Below are 22847 nucleotides of genomic sequence, written 5' to 3' on the forward strand. Positions count from 1 at the left end.
AAGGAACAAGAAAAGGGCTCCCATGAGACAAACCAATTTTAGGCGTGATAGATTGGCTTAGTGAAGCAGATTCCTCTGGGCAGACAGCTGAGACGGAGGGAGTTACATGTTAGACTAAAGGAGGGAGAACGAGAACATAATCAATCTCTATTGTGTTGGTGGATCTAAAACTGAAATGGCTGATTGGGGGGGAAAGTAGTTTGGACACCTCATCATAATAACGTGTCCAGTTTAACATCACTGGATGAGAATTTTATTGTCTCCATCCTGAGGCAGGCGTCACCTCTCACCTTCTGCTCATTGCGCAGGAAGTTGGCCAGCTCCTCCGCTGTCAAGTGATCCTTTCTGTCACTGTACGCCATCATCAGCAGGAACAGGTCCCGTCGCAGAGACATCATCTTGTAGAAGACAGAGAACTCTTCGTATGTCAGCGTTCCCTGCTGATCGTCCGTGTCTGCTTCCTGTGAGGAGGAGGAAGTGAAATGTCATCTGTAACACAACTCTGGCTATTATAATTTGATGGTAAGTGAAACTCTACACAAACTCATGGACTGCAGTGTGACTCTATGTGTGTGACTCACACTGCGCTCATCCGAAACAAACGGAAACTTCCAACTCACAAAAAAAAAAAAAAAAAGTAAATCAAATTTTATTTTGTCAAATATGAAAAACATTTAGTGTCTGCTTCTGGCAACTACAGTCGCCATGTCTGCTGCAAATGATGATGGGATGGCTATGTTACTACTAATCAGCTAAGGCAAAAAACAATGGGCCTCATTCAACAACTGTTCTTAAGATGACATTTCCTTTTAAAATCCCACTTACACAGTCTGACATTCACCAATGCTTTCTTATTTGGGATTTGTTCTTAGTTAAGAATCTACACACCCTCAAAAGCACTCTTAGGGGGCGATCACACAGAGATGAAACGCTAGAAGCACGACGCCAGTAAAACAATTGTTTTCCTATGATACGGCGCGTCTGACCGGCGTTCAAGCGTCTTTTTAGACGGGCATTTTTCTGGCGTCTTTTTAGATGCGCGTAGACGCTGAAAAGTTAAAATATTTTCAACTTTTTGAGCGTCAGGCACCAGTAGCACCATTCGTCATTGTCGTCATTGGCCCAGGCAGCCAATCAAATCCTCCTTCCTGTTTTGTTGTGGCAGTTACGGCAGTTTGGTCAGTTACGGCAGTTTACGGCAGTTATGTGCAACAGACAAGACAATGCAATCCAAAGAGGAGAAATTTATCCTGACAATATTTGATTTTTAAGAATTATACAACACACGCACACCTCAATACTCGAACAAACACAGGAGGAGATACGCATGGAGCTGTGCGAGCAGCGCAACGAATTTGTCTGGTGAGTACAATGTAATTGACGACAACAATATCGTCGTAGCAGCTAGTTAACTTTCAGACAGTGGGATATGTGACAGGGCTGGTGACCTTATTTCATAGTTCAGTTTTTGTGCTGCATTTTTATGTATGAAAAGTGTTATATAAACAAAGTTGGATTTGATTTGATAGCTCATGATAGTTTCATGTAAGCTAGTACTGTCTCTACTGTCTTTGAGGGAAACACTATATTCAAGGGGAGACATAGGGAGATGACAGGAGATGTGTGTGTGTGTGTGTGTGTGTGTGTGTATTGCGCACACACCCCCACTCCACAGGCGCTACTTCCTTTTTTCTTTTTTTTTGTCTAGCGCGCAATGAATAAGCGCTTCCAGCGTTTCAAGCGTCTTTGAAGCGTCCGCGTCTCTAGCGTCTCATTTCTGTGTGATTGCCCCCTTACTCACATTTGAGTGCTGACATGTTGCAAAATAACTGGTAATTGCATTTTCTTTAATTCTTCAATTGTAGAATATTATAGGATTTATATTACCAGTTATAACAAGACCAACACTTCAATTCATATTAGTTATATTAATGTGAATCATGCCATCTAATACTTAGTGATTGCTAGAAAATATTATGGGTGGTTTAGGTGGCGAGACAAAAAGTGACAAAGCAGCATTCTGTGTAAGTTATGAATAACTTACAGAAGCATTGCGTAAAATAGTCCACCTTCCACCATCCATCTCTCCCCCTCAAACACACATACACACCTTGGACGCCATGGCACTCGTCTCTGTCCTCAGTCTAAACAGTTGTGTTACTATAATGCATAAAGTTTGTGGTTGCAGGTCAGGAGGTTCATTAAAATGTATTTTTTGCATCTCACGCATTTTTTTTTTGTTATTTTATATCCTGACGCTACTAAATATGACAGCTCGCTTGGCGTTCACTTCATGCAGAAGCACCTCCACTTCAGAACTACTGAATTTTTTTTTATGTTTGGAGCTCAATGCCCCACGCTCTTTCGACCTCGGTTTGGGTAACTTAATTCTCTTAACTTTTGTTCTTCCGACTATTGTGTGTGCACATGGCCCTGCAGTGTCGTGCTCTTTTATCGGGATTTGCATAGTGTTTACCTGCGCTAATTAGGATCAACTGACACGCTCTTTCAACCTACGAGGACAATGGGATTCATGAGGAAAAGTACACAGGTGAGAAAATTCTGCGGCTTAAAACGTCTTTTCTGTACTAAGGAAATGCTTCCAATGACATTGGTGAATGAGGTCCAACGACCTTCCCTTTCAAACAGAAATGAACACAAACACAATGTCAGACTGAATGAATGACATGAAACATAATGGCAATTCAGTCTGATTTTCAGGCTATAATAGAAACTAGCAATTACTGCCAGTATATCGGTCAATGCCTAAAATTAGAGGATGTGTAGACTTGTCAGCTATGAAGGTGTGCACATGGAAACAGCTGTGCACACTTGCAGCTGCAAACTGTCTCATCTTTATTTTTCCTCCATCTCTCGTCACATTTCTCTCTTTCACATACCAACACAAATTCACACCGGCAAGTGTGCCCAATGTACCAGTCTTTACGATACAAACACATTACCTCTCCAACCATGTTTTTTCTCTCCTAACCCGCCTTCTCACTACATGTTGCCTGAGGACACACACAACATGGCTTTCTGCTCATTCTGTCCTGCCACATCTCTCCGCCTGCTCGCTGGGATCTGGCGTCTCGTATTACCTGGATCTCACGGGGGCCCATCGACTCCACACCAAATCTAATAATACCAGCTCCATCACACACCCATAATGAGCACGCTGTGTGCATCGGGGACTCGATCACAGAGAGAATCTACACACAGCCAGCAGGATAAATCACTGTGAAGGACTTCATCAGAAATGCATGGACAGAAAACAAACAGATTCAGGGTATTTTAAGCTCAAGCACAAGCTGTTCCGGTTTTCAAAGCTGTCATCCGCCAACACATAAATGGAAAGAGATAAATTTATGAAATTTCCCATCTAATCTAAACCCAAAGAGTGAATTGTTTCTTGGAGTGAAATTACAGTTTAGCCCATTATGACACTCTAAACAATCTACTGTGTCAACTCTAAACTGCTGGGGGTGGAGAAGAGGAGGCTTTCAGGGATATTTTGGATAGCTTTGTTAAATGTAATAAAAACACGTAGTGCAAGACAGTTTTAAGATCGCTGTTTCCTGTGGTCATTAGGTTATAAAGAGACCTATTTTGAATCTTGAGCAAACTGGTCCAGATTGGAACACTGCTTTAAGATTTCTATTTCCTAAAATATAAAAAAAAACCTGTTAAGGGGCCACAGAGAAAAAAAAATGTTGCTGGGCGCCTGTTGCCCAAAATGCACTCACAAACACTCACAAATCTATTTAGGAATACTGTATGCTTTGTGGGCACAATAGGCTAAAATTATACATAGAAAAAAGATTTCACTCTTACCATTACCAAAATCCAATTGGTGAATTGGTTTTGGGGCCCCTGAGGGATCTAGGGCCATGTGGCAGTTATCTGTTTTGCCATGGTTTCATCTGATTCATCGTTAGCTGACTGTGATTTTCCTGCTCACTCTCAATGACTAAGTTTCCATACACACTAATATTTCACTATTCTAAATATTCAGTATTTGATGTAAGTCATGTGAACAGCGTATTCCCTCTTTCTCTGTGCATTGTACACAAACCAACTAGCTAAAAATTTGCAGGGCTAAAGTAGAGGTGCATGACCAAAAGATGGCTGCATGTTTCATTGGTCGCAGATAGCCTAAAAAAAAAAAACTAAAAAAAAAAAAAGTGAAACTCTTTTAAGAGCTGCGCCTTGTCAAAATAAATCAAAACCTATATGACTAGACCACGTGGGAATTTATTTTGAAAGGACAGACGCAGGAAGAGGCCATGCCCAGCAGTCAGACAGGAGTCACGTTACAAACCAATCACAGCCAACAGATGTCTTTCCCTTCTTAAAAGTTGATCATTTCAGTGCAGGGATACCCAGAGTTCTACATCTGTCCCACAGACGATAGGCCTACACACTTATAAACAGCTCCTGGAAGAGGATCAGATCTGTACTCAGGATTTCAGGTAAATAAGCTCTGATATGATGCCTGCCGCCACGCTCTTGAAAGCTGGCACAAAAAAGGGGCAAAAGTAACGCCCAGTGCCTGACCTTACATTTTTCAAGTGGTTTAAGATGTGGCATGTGTTCGGCCTCTAATTTCCAGGGCTGGTACCTGCGGTTATTCCACAGGCTAGTGAATAACATGTCGGGCAGGAAATCCAAAGTGTGGGATCATTTTGAGAAGGTGAAGGACGAACCCAAGGTGATATGTAAACTCATCTTCATTGGTCGACTACAAACATGACGTATCATCTGAAACATGGAAGTAGCTACATGCCCATTAGCCACTTAGCACAATCATTACTGCTTTGCCGACAGCGTCATTAACAGGCGGCTCGCTCAGTGTGTGACGTGCACTTGTAGATAAAATATAGGCCTATATTAATGAAGGTTCATTAGTACGGTTTTGTATTTCTCTGTAATGTAGCACAGTGTTAACAATGTTACTGATACTATTCTTTCTCGCACCTTCAACACAAACCAATGTGTTGCCCCGCCCAAAATATATAATTTAATAATTAAATTAATATCGTAAACATGCCCTAAATCATGACAGTTGATCGACTAAGAAAATTCTTAGTTTGGGGCAGCCCTACTTTACTGTAATACAGCCTTAAAACCAGGAAAAAAACAACAGCTAGGATATTACCATATCTAGAATCTAAGACAGATAGTCTAGTCTCATTTTACAATATTAATATAATATCAATAGATTTCCCAGCCCTAGTAGGAATATTGTCTATTTTGGAATTAGGCAAAAACTACAATATTTTGTGCACCTAAACACAGTCGTTGTAATATGAGAAGAACCTCTCCTGTTTCAGACACTGCGTCTCCTCACCTGCCCCCCCATACGTATCACCCAGCCATTGACCTCTCTGCTCCCCATTAGCTGTCAAAGCCAGCACACTTCCCAGCTAGCATTTTCTCTTTTCCCCAGACTGTCTTTATTGCCTTGTTGGCTAGACTTTGCAGGCCTGCTTTTGCTCTGCCTGCCTTGCATTCCTTGATCCCTTGAGTGAGTGCTGGGTGCCTATCTGACTTCATGCAGGTATTGACTGTATTTTTGATCTGTTTAGCCCCTAAACCTCCGCCTCATGAGTCTGGATTTGAGTCTTCACTCCTGCGCCAGCATATTGAACACCTGCTTTTGAAGGTGGTAAGTTGTGAAGGATAACCAAAAGTTGCCTCACTCTCCCTCAAAATTGGCCAACTCGCTCAGGTGCAAATTAGAAGATCAAAATAAATGCTCTCTAATCTCACATCTAACCATTCAATCAAGTCAATTTGTCTTATGGTCAATAGATAAAAGAAGAAAGTGAAAAGATGTTGCTGCATCCGTGTTAGAAAAGCCAGTAGACACTGCATGTGGATTTCTGACATTACTGAATGTGACTTCTGTTTTAAAAATTGAAGCAGCTCTCTCCACACACATCTTCATCTTTTCCCTCTAAAAGTGTCTCGCTCCCCTACGAACATATGAAATATTTCTCGCACATTTATTCGAATCACACAGATGCACATAAAAATAAGAAATGCAGCAGTAATGTGACGTCAGTCCGCTAAAATATTTATACACAAGGCATTTAATGTGTTGGAATGAAAGCAAACCTCATTCTTGTTAATAAGACGGCTTAATATGGACGCAAATGTTTTGGTAATGAATTTCTATTCACTGCTAATGCCTTAAAAAAGAATGAACGAGCAATTTATTGCACATGTGAGATGTGAAATAGTGAATGTTTGTATAGTTGTTGCTCTGTTTTGATGTATGCTTTCAATTAGCATCCCACACCGTCTACTTATGATTGTAGGGGCTGTTTCCAGAGATGGAATGAAGATAATGGATGTAGCCACTGTGACGTCACCCACTGGTTTGTGGATTTTGAAGCCTTGAGTTTGGAATTTTAGCAGTTGCCATTTTAGATTTTACTTTTTTTTTTAACAATTTTTTTTTTTTAGAGACAGTTGTCATGAACGGTGAAATTAGCTCTAAATCCCCAAACTGTTTTTGTACCAGGCTGTAAACATGTTTATTTCTGCTGTAAAGTTGGGTATTTTAACATGGAGGTCTATGGAGATTGACTCACTTTTGGAGCCAGCCTCAGGTGGCCGTATAAGGAACTTCAGTTTTTGGCACTTCCACGTTGGCATCATTTTTCAGCCAAGGAGTTTGCCTCTTTGCTGTTTTGAAAAGGACTTAGCATTAAATGATTTAAAATGGGTTCATATTCTGACCTGAAACATTTGTTTGACCTTCCTGCGCGGCAAATTGACATTCAGCTTGTGGAGAAGCTGGTAGATCTCTTCGATGTTCAGAAGACCGTCTCCATTCTTATCGGCCTCCTCGAATGTCTGTTTCAGCCACGTCACACAAACACATATTAAGGAAAATGCAGCATTATAATAAAATCAGTCTGCATGATTTCAAGCATTTCAACTCAGTATCATATCATTTCTAGTGCTAGTGATCGCCTTTGAGCTACTGAGTGTGCACTAACACCTCAGACTCTAAACAAATGAAAACCCAGAGCAGGAATACTGGGCTACAGGTAGATGGAAACAAATATAATACTAATATGTCACTTGGCCTCGAGTAGTGCCACATATTTGTTTTGAGAGTGTGTCTGAGTGAGCGAAAGTGTCTCACAGAAAAAGCTTCCATGTGAGCTGAGAAAAAAATCCCTCAAAGAACGGACATGAAACCAAAAAAATTAACCTTTGTTCAAAGGATATTGGTCATGTGTACGCTGCCGTTTGGCCAGCGAGTCCTCGTCACTGATCCCAGCCATGAGATAGCGGAGGCCAGTTATCCAGGTTCTGGCTTCTTCCGCATTTGATGTCACCAAGTCGAGGGACTCCATGTGGTTTCCATGGTACACCGTGAAACAGCAGGCCGGGTCGAAGGTGCCGTCTGCATGCCGATGGAAGATGTCCGATTGAATGCCCTCTGTCACTTTGTACAGCGAATCAATGGTGACTGAGGACAAGAAAAGACCACTTTGATTATTAGAAAAAAGACTCATTAATGATTTCTGTCTCTAATAAGTTTAAGTTTATTTACTTTATTAATCCCCTGAGGGGAAATTCAATGTTTATTAAGTTTATTTATTTATTAAATAAATAAACTTAATAAACATTGGAATACAACTTAGTTATAAGGCTGTAAATATTCTATTGTTGTCCAAAAATGTATAAAAAAGACATTCATAAATTGTAGTTTATTTTGACTCAAAACCACATCACCACCATCCAGCTGCTAAATTCTCACTAGAGCAGGAAAGAGTCACCTTAAATGTAACACATTACAGTCTCACTACGTAAATGCCATCATGGCTTTACCACGTTGGCATGTGGCCGGTGTAGTGCTTAACATCCGTGAGAAATATCATCAGGATTTGTCCACTCTGCAGGGAACGGCAGCTGGAAAACCATTTCAGCAAAAACAAAGTAAAAGTTAAGACGTATTTCTTGGATATAAAGTTGTGTTTGTATATTGTGGTGTCTGCATGTATCTGTTCTTTGGCAGTTATCATAGCTTTCACATCATGAAGGCTTTTTCCGGTCTGTAAGGAACGCCACAGCATGGGTGCGACCCCGGCTCATTTGTGACACTTGTTAAATTCTAAGTGCCTAGATCTGTGAGCACAGTATGATTGATTTTCCTCTCCGTTTGCTCTTCCAGAATGCCAACAAACAGGACCAGCTTTATTGGTTGATGAAATATTGTTTCTGCACTTTTTTGTAGCCTATTTTTGTAGCCTACTGTTTAATGTGATGTTTAGATGCTGACAGGAAGTTGATGTTTTGTCAAACCATGGCTTCATATGTCTGTTTTATGTCAATTAAACTCGCAAATATGAATGGACAGTGTGGTTATAGCATTTAAGAAGTTGTGTTGCTATATCACAGGCCTTCCCAAAAAGCATGCACAGCATTGGCCAGTACATTGTGTTCAATTAGATGTCTTTCAATAATATTCTAAATCAGGTTTAGGGTTTTATATATGCATATACCATTAGACTTTTAAAGTTAGATATTTAGGCTATTAAAAAAGATTAGGCTTTTATAATATTGTTACAATTTTCATCAATCAAATGTATATATTCATATAGTTAGACATGATGGTCTGACCCATTTGCACATCTGCCGTGTTTATTTTATATACTTGTTAGTGTCTCTGATAAACCAAATCTACCAGCACAGACGCTGTGCAATGTGCTGCTGTGGACGGGAACTGCAGCAAACTGTATATTAGCCACCAAAGAAAAAAATCTGTGTAAGTGTCTATATTTGCAATATTTTCCAGCTTTACCTGATACACTAACCAATCAAGAAAGCAGTGGACCAGGAACTGTATTCTGTGAAGTAAAATTAGTGTTTTTGTCAATGGAGTCTGGTGGCTTTGAGATAACAGCTTCAATTTCCTGTCAGAAGGAGTTTCTGACCGCAAGGTAAAATGTGGAAAATATCATAAATATAGCATACACTTAAACTGATATTGATTTCTTTAAAGGTGCTTAAAACGAATCAACTGATGAAGCATTCGCTCAGCGTCATTTCATTTTATGCATGTGATGCGGTGGTTTTCTACCCTTAAGTTATTCTTAAAAAACACTGTGATAGTGCCCCAGGAATGAGTCCAAAAATCTGGAAATGAATTGCACTCCTGGTTCCCTCATCTCGAAGTCAAAGGTTTTTTGAATGGGTTGTGGTTAGATGCCTGAAATAAGGTCTGTGGTTAACACAAGCTTAGGACACTGTCACATTTTGGTCTATGACATAAAATATTTCAGTAGATACCCCACTCCTGAGTTTTGAAGCTTTTCTGTGTCTTCAAAAAGGCGGTTGTTAACAAGTGGCTAAATGAGAGAACATCATCATGGCGACCATGGCTTTACATGATTGTTGTGGTAGCGATTATGGGTGGGGGAAAAATCAATACAGCATAGTATCGTGTTATTTTGCGTGGCGCTATTGTATCGATACACAGACTCCAAGAGTCAACCTATTATATACATTATCAATTTTTGCAAATACACATTTTAACACATCTTTTGGTACTAGCATAATAAAATCAATTGCTTTTTCAGTCCACTAGATGGTGCTGATGTTTTATTTCCTTGTGAGGTCAGCAGAGGTCTCAGTCAGCGGCATTTGGCAGGAAGTAATTTTGGATTTTTTTTTTTAACACAGAAGGACAGAGGGACTTGGATATGACACATGGGATTTGCAAGCAGTGTAAAATGAGAATAAAATACTCTGGGAATACTGCGAACATGAGGGCTCACCTCACACTCCACCATCCAGAGATAGCGTTAGCCACTGACGGCCAAGCGAACGCTAAACCCACTCCGCCAAAAAAATCAACCAATACTGGACACACTTAGCTCAACTAAGCTACCATCCAACTCTGAGAGAGCTACGGAAATAACACAGTCCATAGCCTACTTCATGTGCAAAGAGCTGTGTCCATACAGCACTGTTGAAATGAAGGCTTTTGTTACATGCTAAAAACACTCCATCAGTATGTGACTCCGTCCCAACGTTTTATCACTGACACAGCCGTACCCAAGCTCTACAGGGAAGTGAAGCATAAAGTTGAGGAATCTTTAAGTACAGCAGGACGGGTGACTTTAACTTGTGACGACTCGACTTCAAGGTCAGTGGATTCACATGTGACTATAACGGCACATTATCTCACACAGAACTAGCAAAGTCTGTCTCACGTTCTCCAAACTAGAGCAGTACACGGAAGTCACACCAGAGCAAACATTGCAGACCTTCTGCAAAATGCAGCACAAGAATTGGAGATTGTGGTTGTAACCGGCATCCCTTCTAACATGGGTGATGCCATTCACCTAGCGGGATACCTGAATGTAAAGTGATTCACTCAAACGCTTAATCTGGCATTGCAGAGGGTGTTAAATCTGCTAACAGTTCAGTTTGTCAGGTGTATGCAGCATTAATGACAGGTCAGTATTTCTGCTTTGTATCACATTTTGCTGCAATAAAAATGATGAACTTTATCTTATGGGTCAAAACTGATGTTGACTAAGTTTTCCTTTCGGGAAATAATTTGCAGTTGGAAAAAAAGATAACAAATCGCAAAATATAGCAATATATTGTATCTCAATACTCAGCATATCACAATAATATTGGATCGTGACCTAAGTATCGTGACAATATCATATCATGGGTCCTCTGCCGATTCCCACCCCTAGTAGCAATGTTACATCATGCGACCGTAGTGTAGTTCATTTATAGCCTAAAATTATCTTTTTACTCCTTACTTAAAAAAATCATAAAAGTTGTGTTCATTTGTGAAGATTATCTTTCTGAACAAAACATGTAAGAATAATTTGTTTGCCACAGAGCTTATTTATGGCAATAATCCAAAATCCAGTGGAAAAATCCCATAGGGTTTTTTGACGAGGGAACCAGGACAAAGCTAACTCCCACGTCGGCCTACAGAAAAACAGCATCCCTGGAGCACTACTTGGTCTGTATTACTGTGACCAACTCCTTGACAATTCCCAATACATTATAATGACAGGGATGGAGCAGGTCGCCTGATATCTGACAGAGGACAGATTCAAAGGTCTGGACCCAGTCAAACGTTGCAGGCAGAGTAATTAGACAAGTTTAAAATGGAATAACAGTGAAAACTTTTTGAAAAATAACCATGACCAAAATTAAGTGCGTTCTCACTTGCTCTGCTTTTCTCAGAGAAAGCAGTTCCTGTAGGCTTCAGAGAGTATCATGGTCTAATGAGATTGGAGTAGAAACTCAGCTATTTTTGATTCCGTGTCTTTGTTAGGAGAGAAACAGCCAGCAGTAAACTACGTCCTGTTTTACACATTTTCACATCCATCTCTTCACCGCGCTTGTTTTCTCCTCACAGACTCTCTCTCAGGGGTGAACCTTCAACGTGCTGTTAAAGGTGTCTCATTCAATTAAATCAATTCACTAATGACCCTTATCTTTGCACTGTTGTGTTTTCCCCAGAATAACGAACCTTAATGTTTTGGGAAACACCATTATGTTTGATAACTTGATTAAACAATTAATGGTTTAATGATTCTGTTCCAATAATTGCCTTCTTACCCAGCCCAAAATACTGCTGTCATAATCCCTTCCAAAATTATCCATGTCCATTTCCCCATTACACTCTCATCCCGTTACATAATCTCATCTCTGAAATTCTCCGATGACTGAAAGTAACAATATGGCAGCCTGATTTTGATCCCGCTCAGACAGATAGCACACACACACACACACACACACCAACTCAAAGACAGACCTTGGCAGCTGCTGTTTGTTTCTCCTTATCACGTCAGTGGAGAGGCTTATCTAACGCTGACAGCCTACACACGCACATTGTCATTTACATGTAAGGACAGGTCCATGGACAGATGTAGGTTGTAACATAAAGCCAGTAATGCAAAAGAAAAAGTGACAGTGATGCTGTGAGGGGGCCATGAAATATATGATGATAATCCCCTCAGAGCCGGAGCAGTGCGGCTGATTCAACAGACATTCTGGGGGGAAAATGAGGGAAGAGACAGAGACAATCTGCTGAGCACTTTGTAACACCTGCTACAAAAATAGTGTGGTAGTATTACTACTATCATTATGTAAGTTTAAAGAATTATTCCAATTTACAAAAAAAAAACAAACTCCAACAGGGCAACAAAGGGGCAGACAATCGGCCATACAAAGCACAGGATTTCCCATCCTGACTTCTGTCTGTGGGGTGGGATTTTCCTAAAAACAATGTAGATTCATACAAAAGTAATCCCTCTCGATGACCCACTGGATGTGTGGTGGTGTATTTATCTGCAGAGACTCTGCCCTCTGCCTGTATTTTATTCTTATTTCACTGTGTTTGGGATTTTACAGATATGTAGCCCCTGGCCAATAACAGTGAGCAGGTGAGGGCTTTGGAAAAAAAACATCAGAGGTAGGCATCAGACCGTAAGCAGCATGCATTCAAGACAAAGCCACAAAAATCACAGACACAGAACAAAAAAAGCACAAGTACAACGTGGTGAAACGCCAAGAAGACAAAGCTCGCTCCAGAACCAGTGAATGGTTCAGTGGAACAGTGAGTGAATCTGGGTTTGGCTTTCACTTTCACTGGCGAGCGAGCACTGAAGGAGAGGATGAAGAGTGATGCAGAGTTGGCCTGTTTTTGTTTGTTTGTTTGTTTTTGACAGGTAGGTGCAGACAGTTAGCTTAGTTAGCTTGCTAAAGTATGTTTTTGACAGGTAGGTGCAGACAGTTAGCTTAGTTAGCTTGCTAAAGTATTGACTGTTCTGTTATAACAAATGCAATAATCCAACATAATAGCTTGCAGTGTACGTACGCCTCTGGGGGAGCAGGAGATAAGGGGCCACCTTATAAACAGTAAGCGATAATAGAATGCATTTAGCATATTAGCGTAGTATACCTTTAAGTTAACGATAAGAAAATGTAGTTTTGGTTAAATGTTAATAAACATGTTTACATTACAAAAAAGATTTCTTTTTTTACATTTAAGGGATTATATTCAGACACTTGTATGATAATGATTCACTCTACAATTAGGGAAATTGTCAGACGTCCCCCTATTTGCCTCACTTTATATCAAACCTTTACATTTACACTTTACAACAAGGCAAAGTAGACACTTCTAACATATGTGCACTTTGGGAAAAAGATCTTAGCATTCTTGTCACTGAAGCACAACGGAATAGTAGTCAGACACAGATACATAGATGTTCTTTAAATGCTAAACATAACCTCATGAAAGGTCGCACACAGACTACATTACTCAAAGGTGGAGCGGCACAGATTATTTCCCTCAGTGTCCCCATTATGTGAGAAATGTGACCCTTGCTCACAGCTTTATACAATGAAGATTGAGAATTACTGGATCAATATTCATAGTAGTTTTTCTAAAATCCTGGCATGCCAAGTGAAGACCATCTAACTATTATATCTAACATTTCTGGGAGCATGAGTGGTCTCTCATCGTCTCATCAACAATGTCTTAATTTCTGTCTCAAGAAATGGTTATTAATGCTATGGGAGGAGAAAGACATGCCTAACGTTAAACTGTGGCTAGCCGACCTTGTTAGCGCGCTGGAGATGGAGAGGATTAGATACCTTAGGATGGATCAGGCACACAGATTAACTTTAATATGGCAACCACTCATTTTTCACCCGGGGGGACTTCTAACGAAGACTTTCTACCAACCCTGTCTGTTTCCTTTTTTTTTAATAGCACTACCTTCAGGATCTCTGGGTTTTATGTGTGTTTGTTTGTATGCTTGTTGTTTATATATCTGGGTAAGTGGGATTTATGATAAAGAATAATTTTGACAATCAGATCACGTGTTGATTATCTTGCTTAAGTTCTTTTTCCATTCATGTTTTTTCTTTACTTTTCTTCTTTTTTAATGATGTTTTAACTTACATTTCTTGTATTTCATGCTTACTCGTGTGTCTGTGGGTATATATACTGTTCAGATAGACCAGATGACTGTGGATGTAATGTATGTGTGTCAGTATGGCTTAAACTACTGCTCTTTTTTGTCTTTTTCAACACAAACAAAACTGACTATGCTGGCTGTCTCTGTGAGAAAGATTACAGTAGTACTAACCCTCAAACCAAGTAAAATTTGCAATATTGAAATGTTTTACTCTTTGTTTTTGTTTCAGACCATTGGCTGATTGCTGCTGTTAAAAAAGATTTTCTATTTCAATCAGGATTGGAATCATATCAAATCACTTTTTTCCTTCTTTTCTTCATTCTGTATTTCATTAAAACAGTGGTGTATATGTATGCATGTACAATCGTTGGTAAATGTCATAATTTAATCATAATAAGCTTGTGAATTTTTGAGGTACAAAAATGTGTTTTTTTCTTTTGACCATTATAATCTAATCACTTCATCCTTGAGTCCATGTTTGTGCCAAATTAAAGGAAATTCTCTCAAAGCATTCTTGAGATATTACATTCACAAGAATGGGATGTATAGGCCTGTTTCCACCGCAATTTTACAGGGCCGGGGCCGTTGGTGCGTGTCTCCACCGCAGGAACCACCCCCGAAGGACAGAGTTCCGCAACTTTTACAGGGGCTAAACAAGTCCCTGCCTCGGAGCAGGTACTCAGAATGGCCCAGAGAAACTCCTGGCTGGGGCTTGGGGATTACTTGGTGCTGATTGGATATACTCAAGACGGGATGTGACGTCAACAGAAAGCGGCAAAATAGCCGGCCTTTTTAAAACTCAGTAGACGTTGGGTTAGCTCGTTCATAGCTTCAGTAACTCAATAAATGGTCCGTGAAAAAAATATTTTTTCCAGCATTATCTTACAACATGATTGAGCTAGCAAAGCAGTTTTGTGTTGCTATGTGTGGTATTTATTCAGTTTTGGGAAATCACGATGTCTAGAAAGCATCAGCTGACAGGGACAGCTAACACTAGCAGTAAAGCTAACATCAGGACGTCATCTGTTAAAAGCCTCCCGTTGTCGGATACAACATGAAACTCTGTTAAAAGCCTCCCGTTGTCGGATACAACATGAAACTACTCCAGTTAGCTCAATCATGTTCTAACTAAGACATCCGCTGGAAAAAAAAATAAAAAATCACAGACCGTTTATTGAGTTACTGAGTATTACAGACACCACTATCGGCTAACAGCTAACAGCGTCCCTACGTCGCCCCGGTCAAAATGGTCGCGCAACGATTACGTCACATCCAGAGCTTTACAGGAACCTTCCTCCTACTCCGCTCTCTCAGTGGAGACACGGCGGTTAAGAGGGCGGAGTGAGAGGATGTTCCTGTAGTAGTTCCTGCCCCCCAAATAGTACCAGGAACTTCTTCAGTGGAAACGGGCCTTATGTTGGACAACCTGACACATATTGCCTCAGTCCACGGTGGACGTCAGCCCCAACAAATGCAATATTTTGTTGGTGAACATTTTACTGATAAGTTCAGGTTCATTATTATCATTCTGTAAAGTGTAAAAGATGCACTCAATGAACAATTTGGTGAATAATTTGATCATTAACCTTTGTTTTTTCTCCCATAATAAGGTTTGTCTAAGGGGTTTTGTTGCTGATTGCTCATTATGCTTGCCTCTTTAGATGTTTAAAGTAGCAGATATTCCAGTTACTTAGAAGTGCTCTTCATTAAGTTGGGTTTTAACAAGTAACAGTCAAAATCAAAGCAGCAAATACTGAGAGATCCTGATTTTTAGTCCCTAGTAAAGCTCAGGCTCCACAAATACTGCACTTCCCATGATGAAACTTCATAGCATCTTTTGTTTGACCCACATCTTTCAAACTCCACATCGTGTATACGTGTGTGCCCATGCATACTCACTCTTTGCCTTTTCACTCTTGCGTGAGGGCTTCCAGCGAATGCAGGAGCGATGATCATCCAGGAAGAAAAGTCTCACCAGTCCTTTGGATCCCGCCTTCAGCTTCACCATCTGTGTCCCGGACTGCATCACACTCATGCATCGCTCCACTGCAGAGGAAAACACAAACACAAACACTGGGGTCAGTGGAGCACTATATTAAGACACAAAGGGAGCAGGTGTCTGGCTCTGCTTGTCTTTTCTCAGGAAGAAGTAAGGCAGAGTGTCACAGTGTCGCACAATTAGCTGGGCAGACAGCAGCTGATGTGGGTCAGAGTCCAAACTGCAACAGAGATGCTACTGTGTGGACGCACAGGGCTGCTTTTCTGTTTCTCACTGACCTGCTGCTGAAAGCAACGGAGAGAAGGAAGAAGGAGACCGATCTCATAGAGAGACACAGAGCTGATATGTGTCTCTCTGCTCTTTCTTTCACAGAGGGCCTGGGGGTTTTCAAGAGGAAATCTACACATCATCCTGAGGCAGGTGGAGGCTGGGCTATAATAATGCCAGCAAGTGCATCACTAGGGACATTTTCTTAATTTTTCATTTTTAATCGTTGAAATGTTTTGGCTGCGTTAACGAAACGTTTCACCCACAAATGACCAGTTGTAAATTAATTAGTCATGCTGTGTTACTTTGAATTGATGAAGAAAAACGATTTTTTCGCATGCCTCCGCAGACAACGTCAAACATACTGACTGATCTAGAACCACATTTAACAGCAAAACTGTATCAAAACATCGATTACAAACCCTCACACAACTCATGCAGTATAATCTAAGTCTCATTTATCCAGTTGTATGCTTACTACTTCCAAAACACATGCATTTTTGCTGAAACCTTATTATTTAAAACTGAACTGAAAGTGAAGCTTATTCATGATCTCTTCAACGCCAGGCTGCAAGATTTCAATTTGGGACGCACTAAGCATAAGAATGGATAAATGAGACTTGGATTATACTGCAGGAGTTCTGTGAGAGTTTGTTAACAGATGTTTTGATATTTTGCTGTTGTGATACGCAGTCCCATCCATCCATCCATTATCCTCCGATTATTTGGAGCCAGGTCATGAGGGCAGCAGGCCGAGCAAAGCACCCCAGACGTCCCTCTCCCCAGCAACGCTTTCCATCTCCTCCTGGAGGAGCCCGAGGCGTTCCCAGGCACGAGATATGTAATCCCTCCAGCGTGTTCTGGGTCTGCCCCAGGGCCTTCTACCAGTGGAACGGGCTCAGAGCACCTCTAACGGGAATTTTTTATGGAGGCTAAAAATCATTCTCAGCTCCTACCATGCATGAATAATAAACTGTGTATCCAAAATGTCCCCATTGAAACCCATTAAAACCACAATTTTTGATCCCACATCAACTACAGCAAAAAATCATGTAATCTCTTCTTTCAGGCCTTCAGTCTACAGCCCCGTCTTCAAAATTATCGTTTTTACTATTTTTCACCAGACTGAGCCATTTTCTCATGCTCACCCAGAGGGGCAAATACATGCTTCTTTCCTAGTGTCCATTATGTTGTATTATGGAGCGCTGCAGGCAAAACGTATGCAAGTAAAATGATCTGCAAATTTCGGTTTTATGTGCTTGGATTTTGAGATTTTAAAAATTCTCTACAGAATCAGTGTCCTTGCTTCTCTGGATTATCCACAAACTTCACTGTCAACAGTTTGCATCAGTACTTTTACTTCAGGAGTCCCAATTAAGTCTGTCCAGTGGAGGTTTGTGGGTCATCCAGAGTAACAGGGACACAGATTTTAGACTGAAATGATGCTGTTGAATTGAACATTAGTTGCACATTTTAATTCAAAACTATCTGTAGGCCTAAATACCACTGGAGGTGAGTGAGAAATCGGTTTGTTTTTTGTCATTTGGGTGAATTCCCCTTTTAAACAGGTTAAATTGAATGATGGGCAGCAAGGTGTTGGGACCAGTTGTTACTGCATCGTGACTGTTTTAAATACTGTAGTAATTACAGACATCTCTGCCCCATCAGCTTCAACACCAGCTCATCCAGGTGCTGATTGCAAGCCGGTGCTTGACATTTTCACATGGAGCGCAGCTAATGACAGCTCACCTTCTGTTCCTGCAATGCATTAATGTACTTCAGCATATAGTATGTATGTGCATCATATATACAGAGGAGAAAACTCAGTTTCTTGCAGTCATCCACAGGCGAGGACTCAAAGACACTTGAAACGAAGAGAAGAAGGAAAATAATGGTGAAGTGCTCTGAGGAGGAGAACAGAGGGACTGGAATGATGGTGAGAAGTGACTTTGTGTTTGATTGCTTGACTGTCTGGCACTGTCCAGCATCGAAAAAGGATAAAAGACAAAACTTCAAACTTTTTACTTTTTTTGACAGCTGGTGGCAGGGGCACAGACGGGGATGACAGCAGAGAGACGGCGGGATTTCCATCCTCATTAGTGTGTGCATGCAAGTGTGTGTGTGTGTGTGTGTGTGTGTGTGTGTGTGTGTGTGTGTGTGTGTGTGTGTGTGTGTGTGTGTAAATGTGTTTGGTTTGTTATGTGCATGCCTGCACCGCAGCACATGTTTTCAGTGCATACAATAATTTGTCTTTACAGTGAATGAAGAGATTAAAAAACAAAATCGTTAACAGATCATGTGGATATTTGTTCGTAATAAATTTATAGAATCCAGAACCTTGGCTGTGAAGATGAAGAACAATATTTTACTTTTTTTTTCACATGCACAAAGGCTACGTTCATACTGCAGGCAGAAGAGCCCCAAATATGATTTTTTTATGCTCATATGTGACTCAGATCTCCTTTTTCATAACAGTGTAAGAATAATAATTATAGAATTTTTATTTGTATAGCACATATCTAAACAAGGTTATAAAGTACTTCACAAAGTGCATGAAAATAAGACAACAATAACAATACAATATATATATATATATATATAAAAGTTAAGAGCTGAGAAAAATTGTGTGCTCAGAGGCAAAAATAGAATAAAAGGAAATAAAACACAAAAGTTACAAATCATTAAGTACAAATCAGGCATTAAAAGGGAAAGCTTTTCTATCAAAATATGTTTTAGGCAATGATTTAAAATGTAATGCTCCAGCCAGCCTCATCTCTGTCACCTTTAGTTACGAACCTCAATCTAGGGACACTGGAAACAGTACAAATCACATGGAATCTGATCTTTTCAATGATTTCAGCCACTTCCAAATGTGGTCTTAAATCAGATACAGGTCTGATCTTTTGCAATGTGACTTCAGTCGGAACAGTCAAATTCCTGGTACTTTTACAAGGTGGGTCACCTGAACTGAGTGCCTTGTCATGAGAGTCTTATGGAGAGGTGCTGAAAGGTGTATTCAAAAGTGGCCCCTGACATCCTGAAATTTTGGATAAAATCTGTTTCAGTAAAGCCATTCACATCACAATCCCACCCGTCCTGGTTCGGACTCCACATCCACACACACCTCCACACAGAAGTAACAGCCACTGCTCCACAAAAAGCCATCATTAAAACTTGGCTCTCTTTCTGCTCATCCTCATCCTCATTATCATCTGCTCACAAATTCACTGACTTCCACTGCACATCAACTTATAAATTAAAGAGTTTAGTTCAGTAGCTTCCATGTTCACTTCCATATGACAGCATTCTGCTTGTGACGTCTTTGTTATTGTTCTTTTGCATATGGGGGTCAGTTCAGGTCCATGACCAGTTCACACTAAAATCGGACATTAGTCACATTTAAAAAATAATGAAAACACCCAAACAGAAAAAAATCCAACACTTTCCCAAGTTGTCACATTTTTGTTGCTTTTTTTTTGGACTGGTTTTTATCTTACCTTAGAGGACGTGATTTTAGTGTTTCTCCTGGGAATTTTAGCTCCGAAAATGTTTTAATCTCAAGTGGTGTCCCCCAGGGGTCAGTTTTAGGTCCGTTATTGTTTAATCTGTACATGTTGCCCCTGGGTCAAATTCAGGAAACACAATGTTTGCTACCATAATTATGCTAATGACACACAGCTGTATATTTCCCTGTCCCCCGATAACCTGAGCCCTATAGACACACTTGCAGACTGTATCAAGGATATAATTAGCTGGATGTCGTGTCATTTTCTACAATTAAACAATGATAAAATGGAAATCATGGTTATCAGGGCGAAAGCACACAGACAGGAAATATATTTTAAATTGTCAGAATTGGCTCTGGAAAATGTTATACAGGTCAGAAACCTTGGTGTCATCATTGATTCTGACCTCACCTTCCAAAGCCACATTAGCAGCATTGTCAAAACTGGTTCTTATCATTTAAGAAATATCAATAAGTTTAGGAGCTTTTTATCCCAGGATGACGCTGAAAGACTCGTCCATGCTTTTATCTCCAGTCGGCCAGACTACTGTAACGCACTGCTCACTGGAATACCTAAAAAGCATCTTGATCGACTGCAGCTACTCCAGAATGCAGCTGCTAGAGTTTTAATGAGAAAAAGAAAATACAACCACATAACACCTGTGTTGAGGTCATTACACTGGCTCCCGGTAAATTTTAGAATTGATTTTAAAATTTTAATTCTGGTTTTTAAGGACCTACATGGGCTAGCACCTCAATATGTGTCTGACATGCTTGTGAGCTATGAACCAAGTCGACCCCTCAGGTCATCTGGAACAGGCCGTCTGGCTATTCCCCGGGTCTCCATGAAAATTGGTGAGGCTGCTTTTGAAAGAAGACAATGCATGTAACAGGCAGAACTTGAGCTCACTGGCTTCCAGTCAAATTCAGAATCCATTACAAAATCCTTCTGTATACTTTCAAGGCCATTCACAACCTCGCCCCCCCTACCTGTCTGATCTCCTCCACATCGCCACCCCCTCTCGCTCCCTCAGGTCGTCCTCCTCCCTCCACCTCTCTGTGCCCCCCGCCCGGCTCAGCACCATGGGGAGCAGAGCTTTCAGTCGCTCTGCTCCCAAACTCTGGAACTCTCTCCCCCCGGACCTCAGAAACATGGACTCTCTACCCCATTTCAAATCACAACTCAAAACCCATCTGTTCCAAATTGCATATTCCCTTTAATTGCCCACATCCATTTTTACTTTGTGTCACTCTTGTCTGTTGTTTTTATTTATTTTAATTGTGATTTTAATTGTGTTTTTAATGCTCTGTAAGTGTCCTTGAGTGTTGAGAAAGGCGCTTTTTAAATAAAATGTATTATTATTATTATTATTATTATTATTATTAACTTGACAAAGTGTCCCAGAACGTCAACAACCAACGAGCCCGTGGTACCTTGCACGTCAAATCTGGATATGGAAAGTCCATGACCAAACTTCAATATGTAACAGGGTTGGAGTGAGAATGTGTTGGACAAGTGCTAACAAGTGCCAACGGTGGACGACACACCACCACAAAACTAGGGCAGCAGATGCTAACTGACAGTAAGACATTGACCGACAGCTGACCGTCGGCTTGGTGTGTCGGGGGCCCTACACATCAGTTTAATTTGACGTTAACTTCTGAGAGCAGTTAATAGCCTGATACCACTGCATCAAAATATCAGGGACACTTTCTTACTTCTTTAATTTCAAATAGTTAAGGTTAAGTCTGATAACCTGCTGTCATCCATCATTTCTCTAATAACATTTTTGCCAGTCACAATGGGGGAAAAAAGGCTCTCCAGCAATTATGGCGTTGATGTCAAGTAAGAACCACTATATGCTGTGCTGATATAGTTACAACAAAAACTCCTTCAATAGAGCTGTCATCTTTACAGCCTTCACTCAAGAGCTTCTAGAGTTCAGGGGCTTTCTTAAGGACACTTCAGTTGGTCGGATGCTTGTCAAGGGCAGACTCTCCTTGTATGAGGCAATATCCAAGAGGCACATCCTTTGATTCTTTGCTGGTGCTGAATAATAATAATCTGTACTGAAAGATGAGAAAATACATGTGCACTGCTTGTTCGTTCCCAATTCTTTATATCCTAAATAGACATGACTCGATCAGAGATGGTCTTCTTCAGGTAAAAACATTTAAACATTAACACGCACATACATAATAAACCACTAACACAGACTGCAGAGGCTTACACTGATCTGGGACATAACACCAGGACACACTACTGCTTTCAACTAAAGGAAGATTAAGTTATTTGTCGACAACTCAATGTGTGCAATCCAAAACTGCCCAAAAAGGAGGTAAGTACTACAAGGAATCACACACCTCTTTGATCTTTAATCCCTCAATGTGATGTGAATCTTCTACAACGCAAACTTTAAAACAACAGGAAGACTGAAAGGTACGGAGCCATAGTCCCCAAAGGTGATTTTTTTTTTTTTTTTTTTTTTTTTTTTTTTTTATGTGCACAGAGGTTAATTACCTTGTGGGAACAAGTTATTAACTTGTTGAAGGAAAGTAATTTTTTATGGAGACAAGTTGATTAGCTTCTGGAAACAAGTTATTATATTGTTGGAACAGGTTAATTACCTTGTGGGAACGAATAGAAATTTCATTAATGAAAACTATGTCAAACATTTTTTTGTAATAATCCCTTTTCCATGACAAAGACGTGACATTAACAAGCTAAAAATAATAAGACGCAAAAAGAACAGAATGATAAATTATTTTACAAAATGTATGAGAAAATGTTTTAAACTGGGAGGCCGAGAGTGATTGTGCCTCTAATGCCGTATGAGCGGTATGAGATAGAAATGCCAACCGGCTGTAAACTCAAGTAAAAAGTTGCTGCCAGAATGTTTCGCTAGCTTGCAACACACTCCCACTGGAGCAGCATCAGTCGTCAGCTGTAATTTGAGCTGTACTTTGACAGTAAATAAGCAGCTGTAGGGGTCTGACTGTTGATGGTGGAGCTGATGAATGGATTTGTGGATTTTGTTAGCTGGTCGCAGAGGTGGCTGTTAGCAGCTACCTCCGCTAGTTAGCTGCTGAA

At 40.4% G+C, this 22847-nt stretch overlaps 1 protein-coding gene across 3 annotated transcripts in view; it reads right to left on the reverse strand.

Annotated features, from left to right (window-relative positions):
- plch1 (phospholipase C, eta 1) overlaps positions 1-22847 on the reverse strand; it is a 95610-nt gene that overhangs the window by 39925 nt on the left and 32838 nt on the right. For all 3 annotated transcript variants that reach the window (XM_050069512.1, XM_050069504.1, XM_050069519.1), the window contains exons 3-6: positions 15885-16031; positions 7246-7489; positions 6748-6877; positions 291-461 (exon numbers count right to left, since the gene is read on the reverse strand). In XM_050069512.1, coding sequence (XP_049925469.1) covers positions 291-461; positions 6748-6877; positions 7246-7489; positions 15885-16031 — 692 coding nt within the window. The remainder of the gene's footprint in view (positions 1-290; positions 462-6747; positions 6878-7245; positions 7490-15884; positions 16032-22847) is intronic.

This window comes from Epinephelus moara, chromosome 2, assembly GCF_006386435.1.
Source record: "Epinephelus moara isolate mb chromosome 2, YSFRI_EMoa_1.0, whole genome shotgun sequence".
NCBI lineage: Eukaryota > Metazoa > Chordata > Actinopteri > Perciformes > Serranidae > Epinephelus > Epinephelus moara.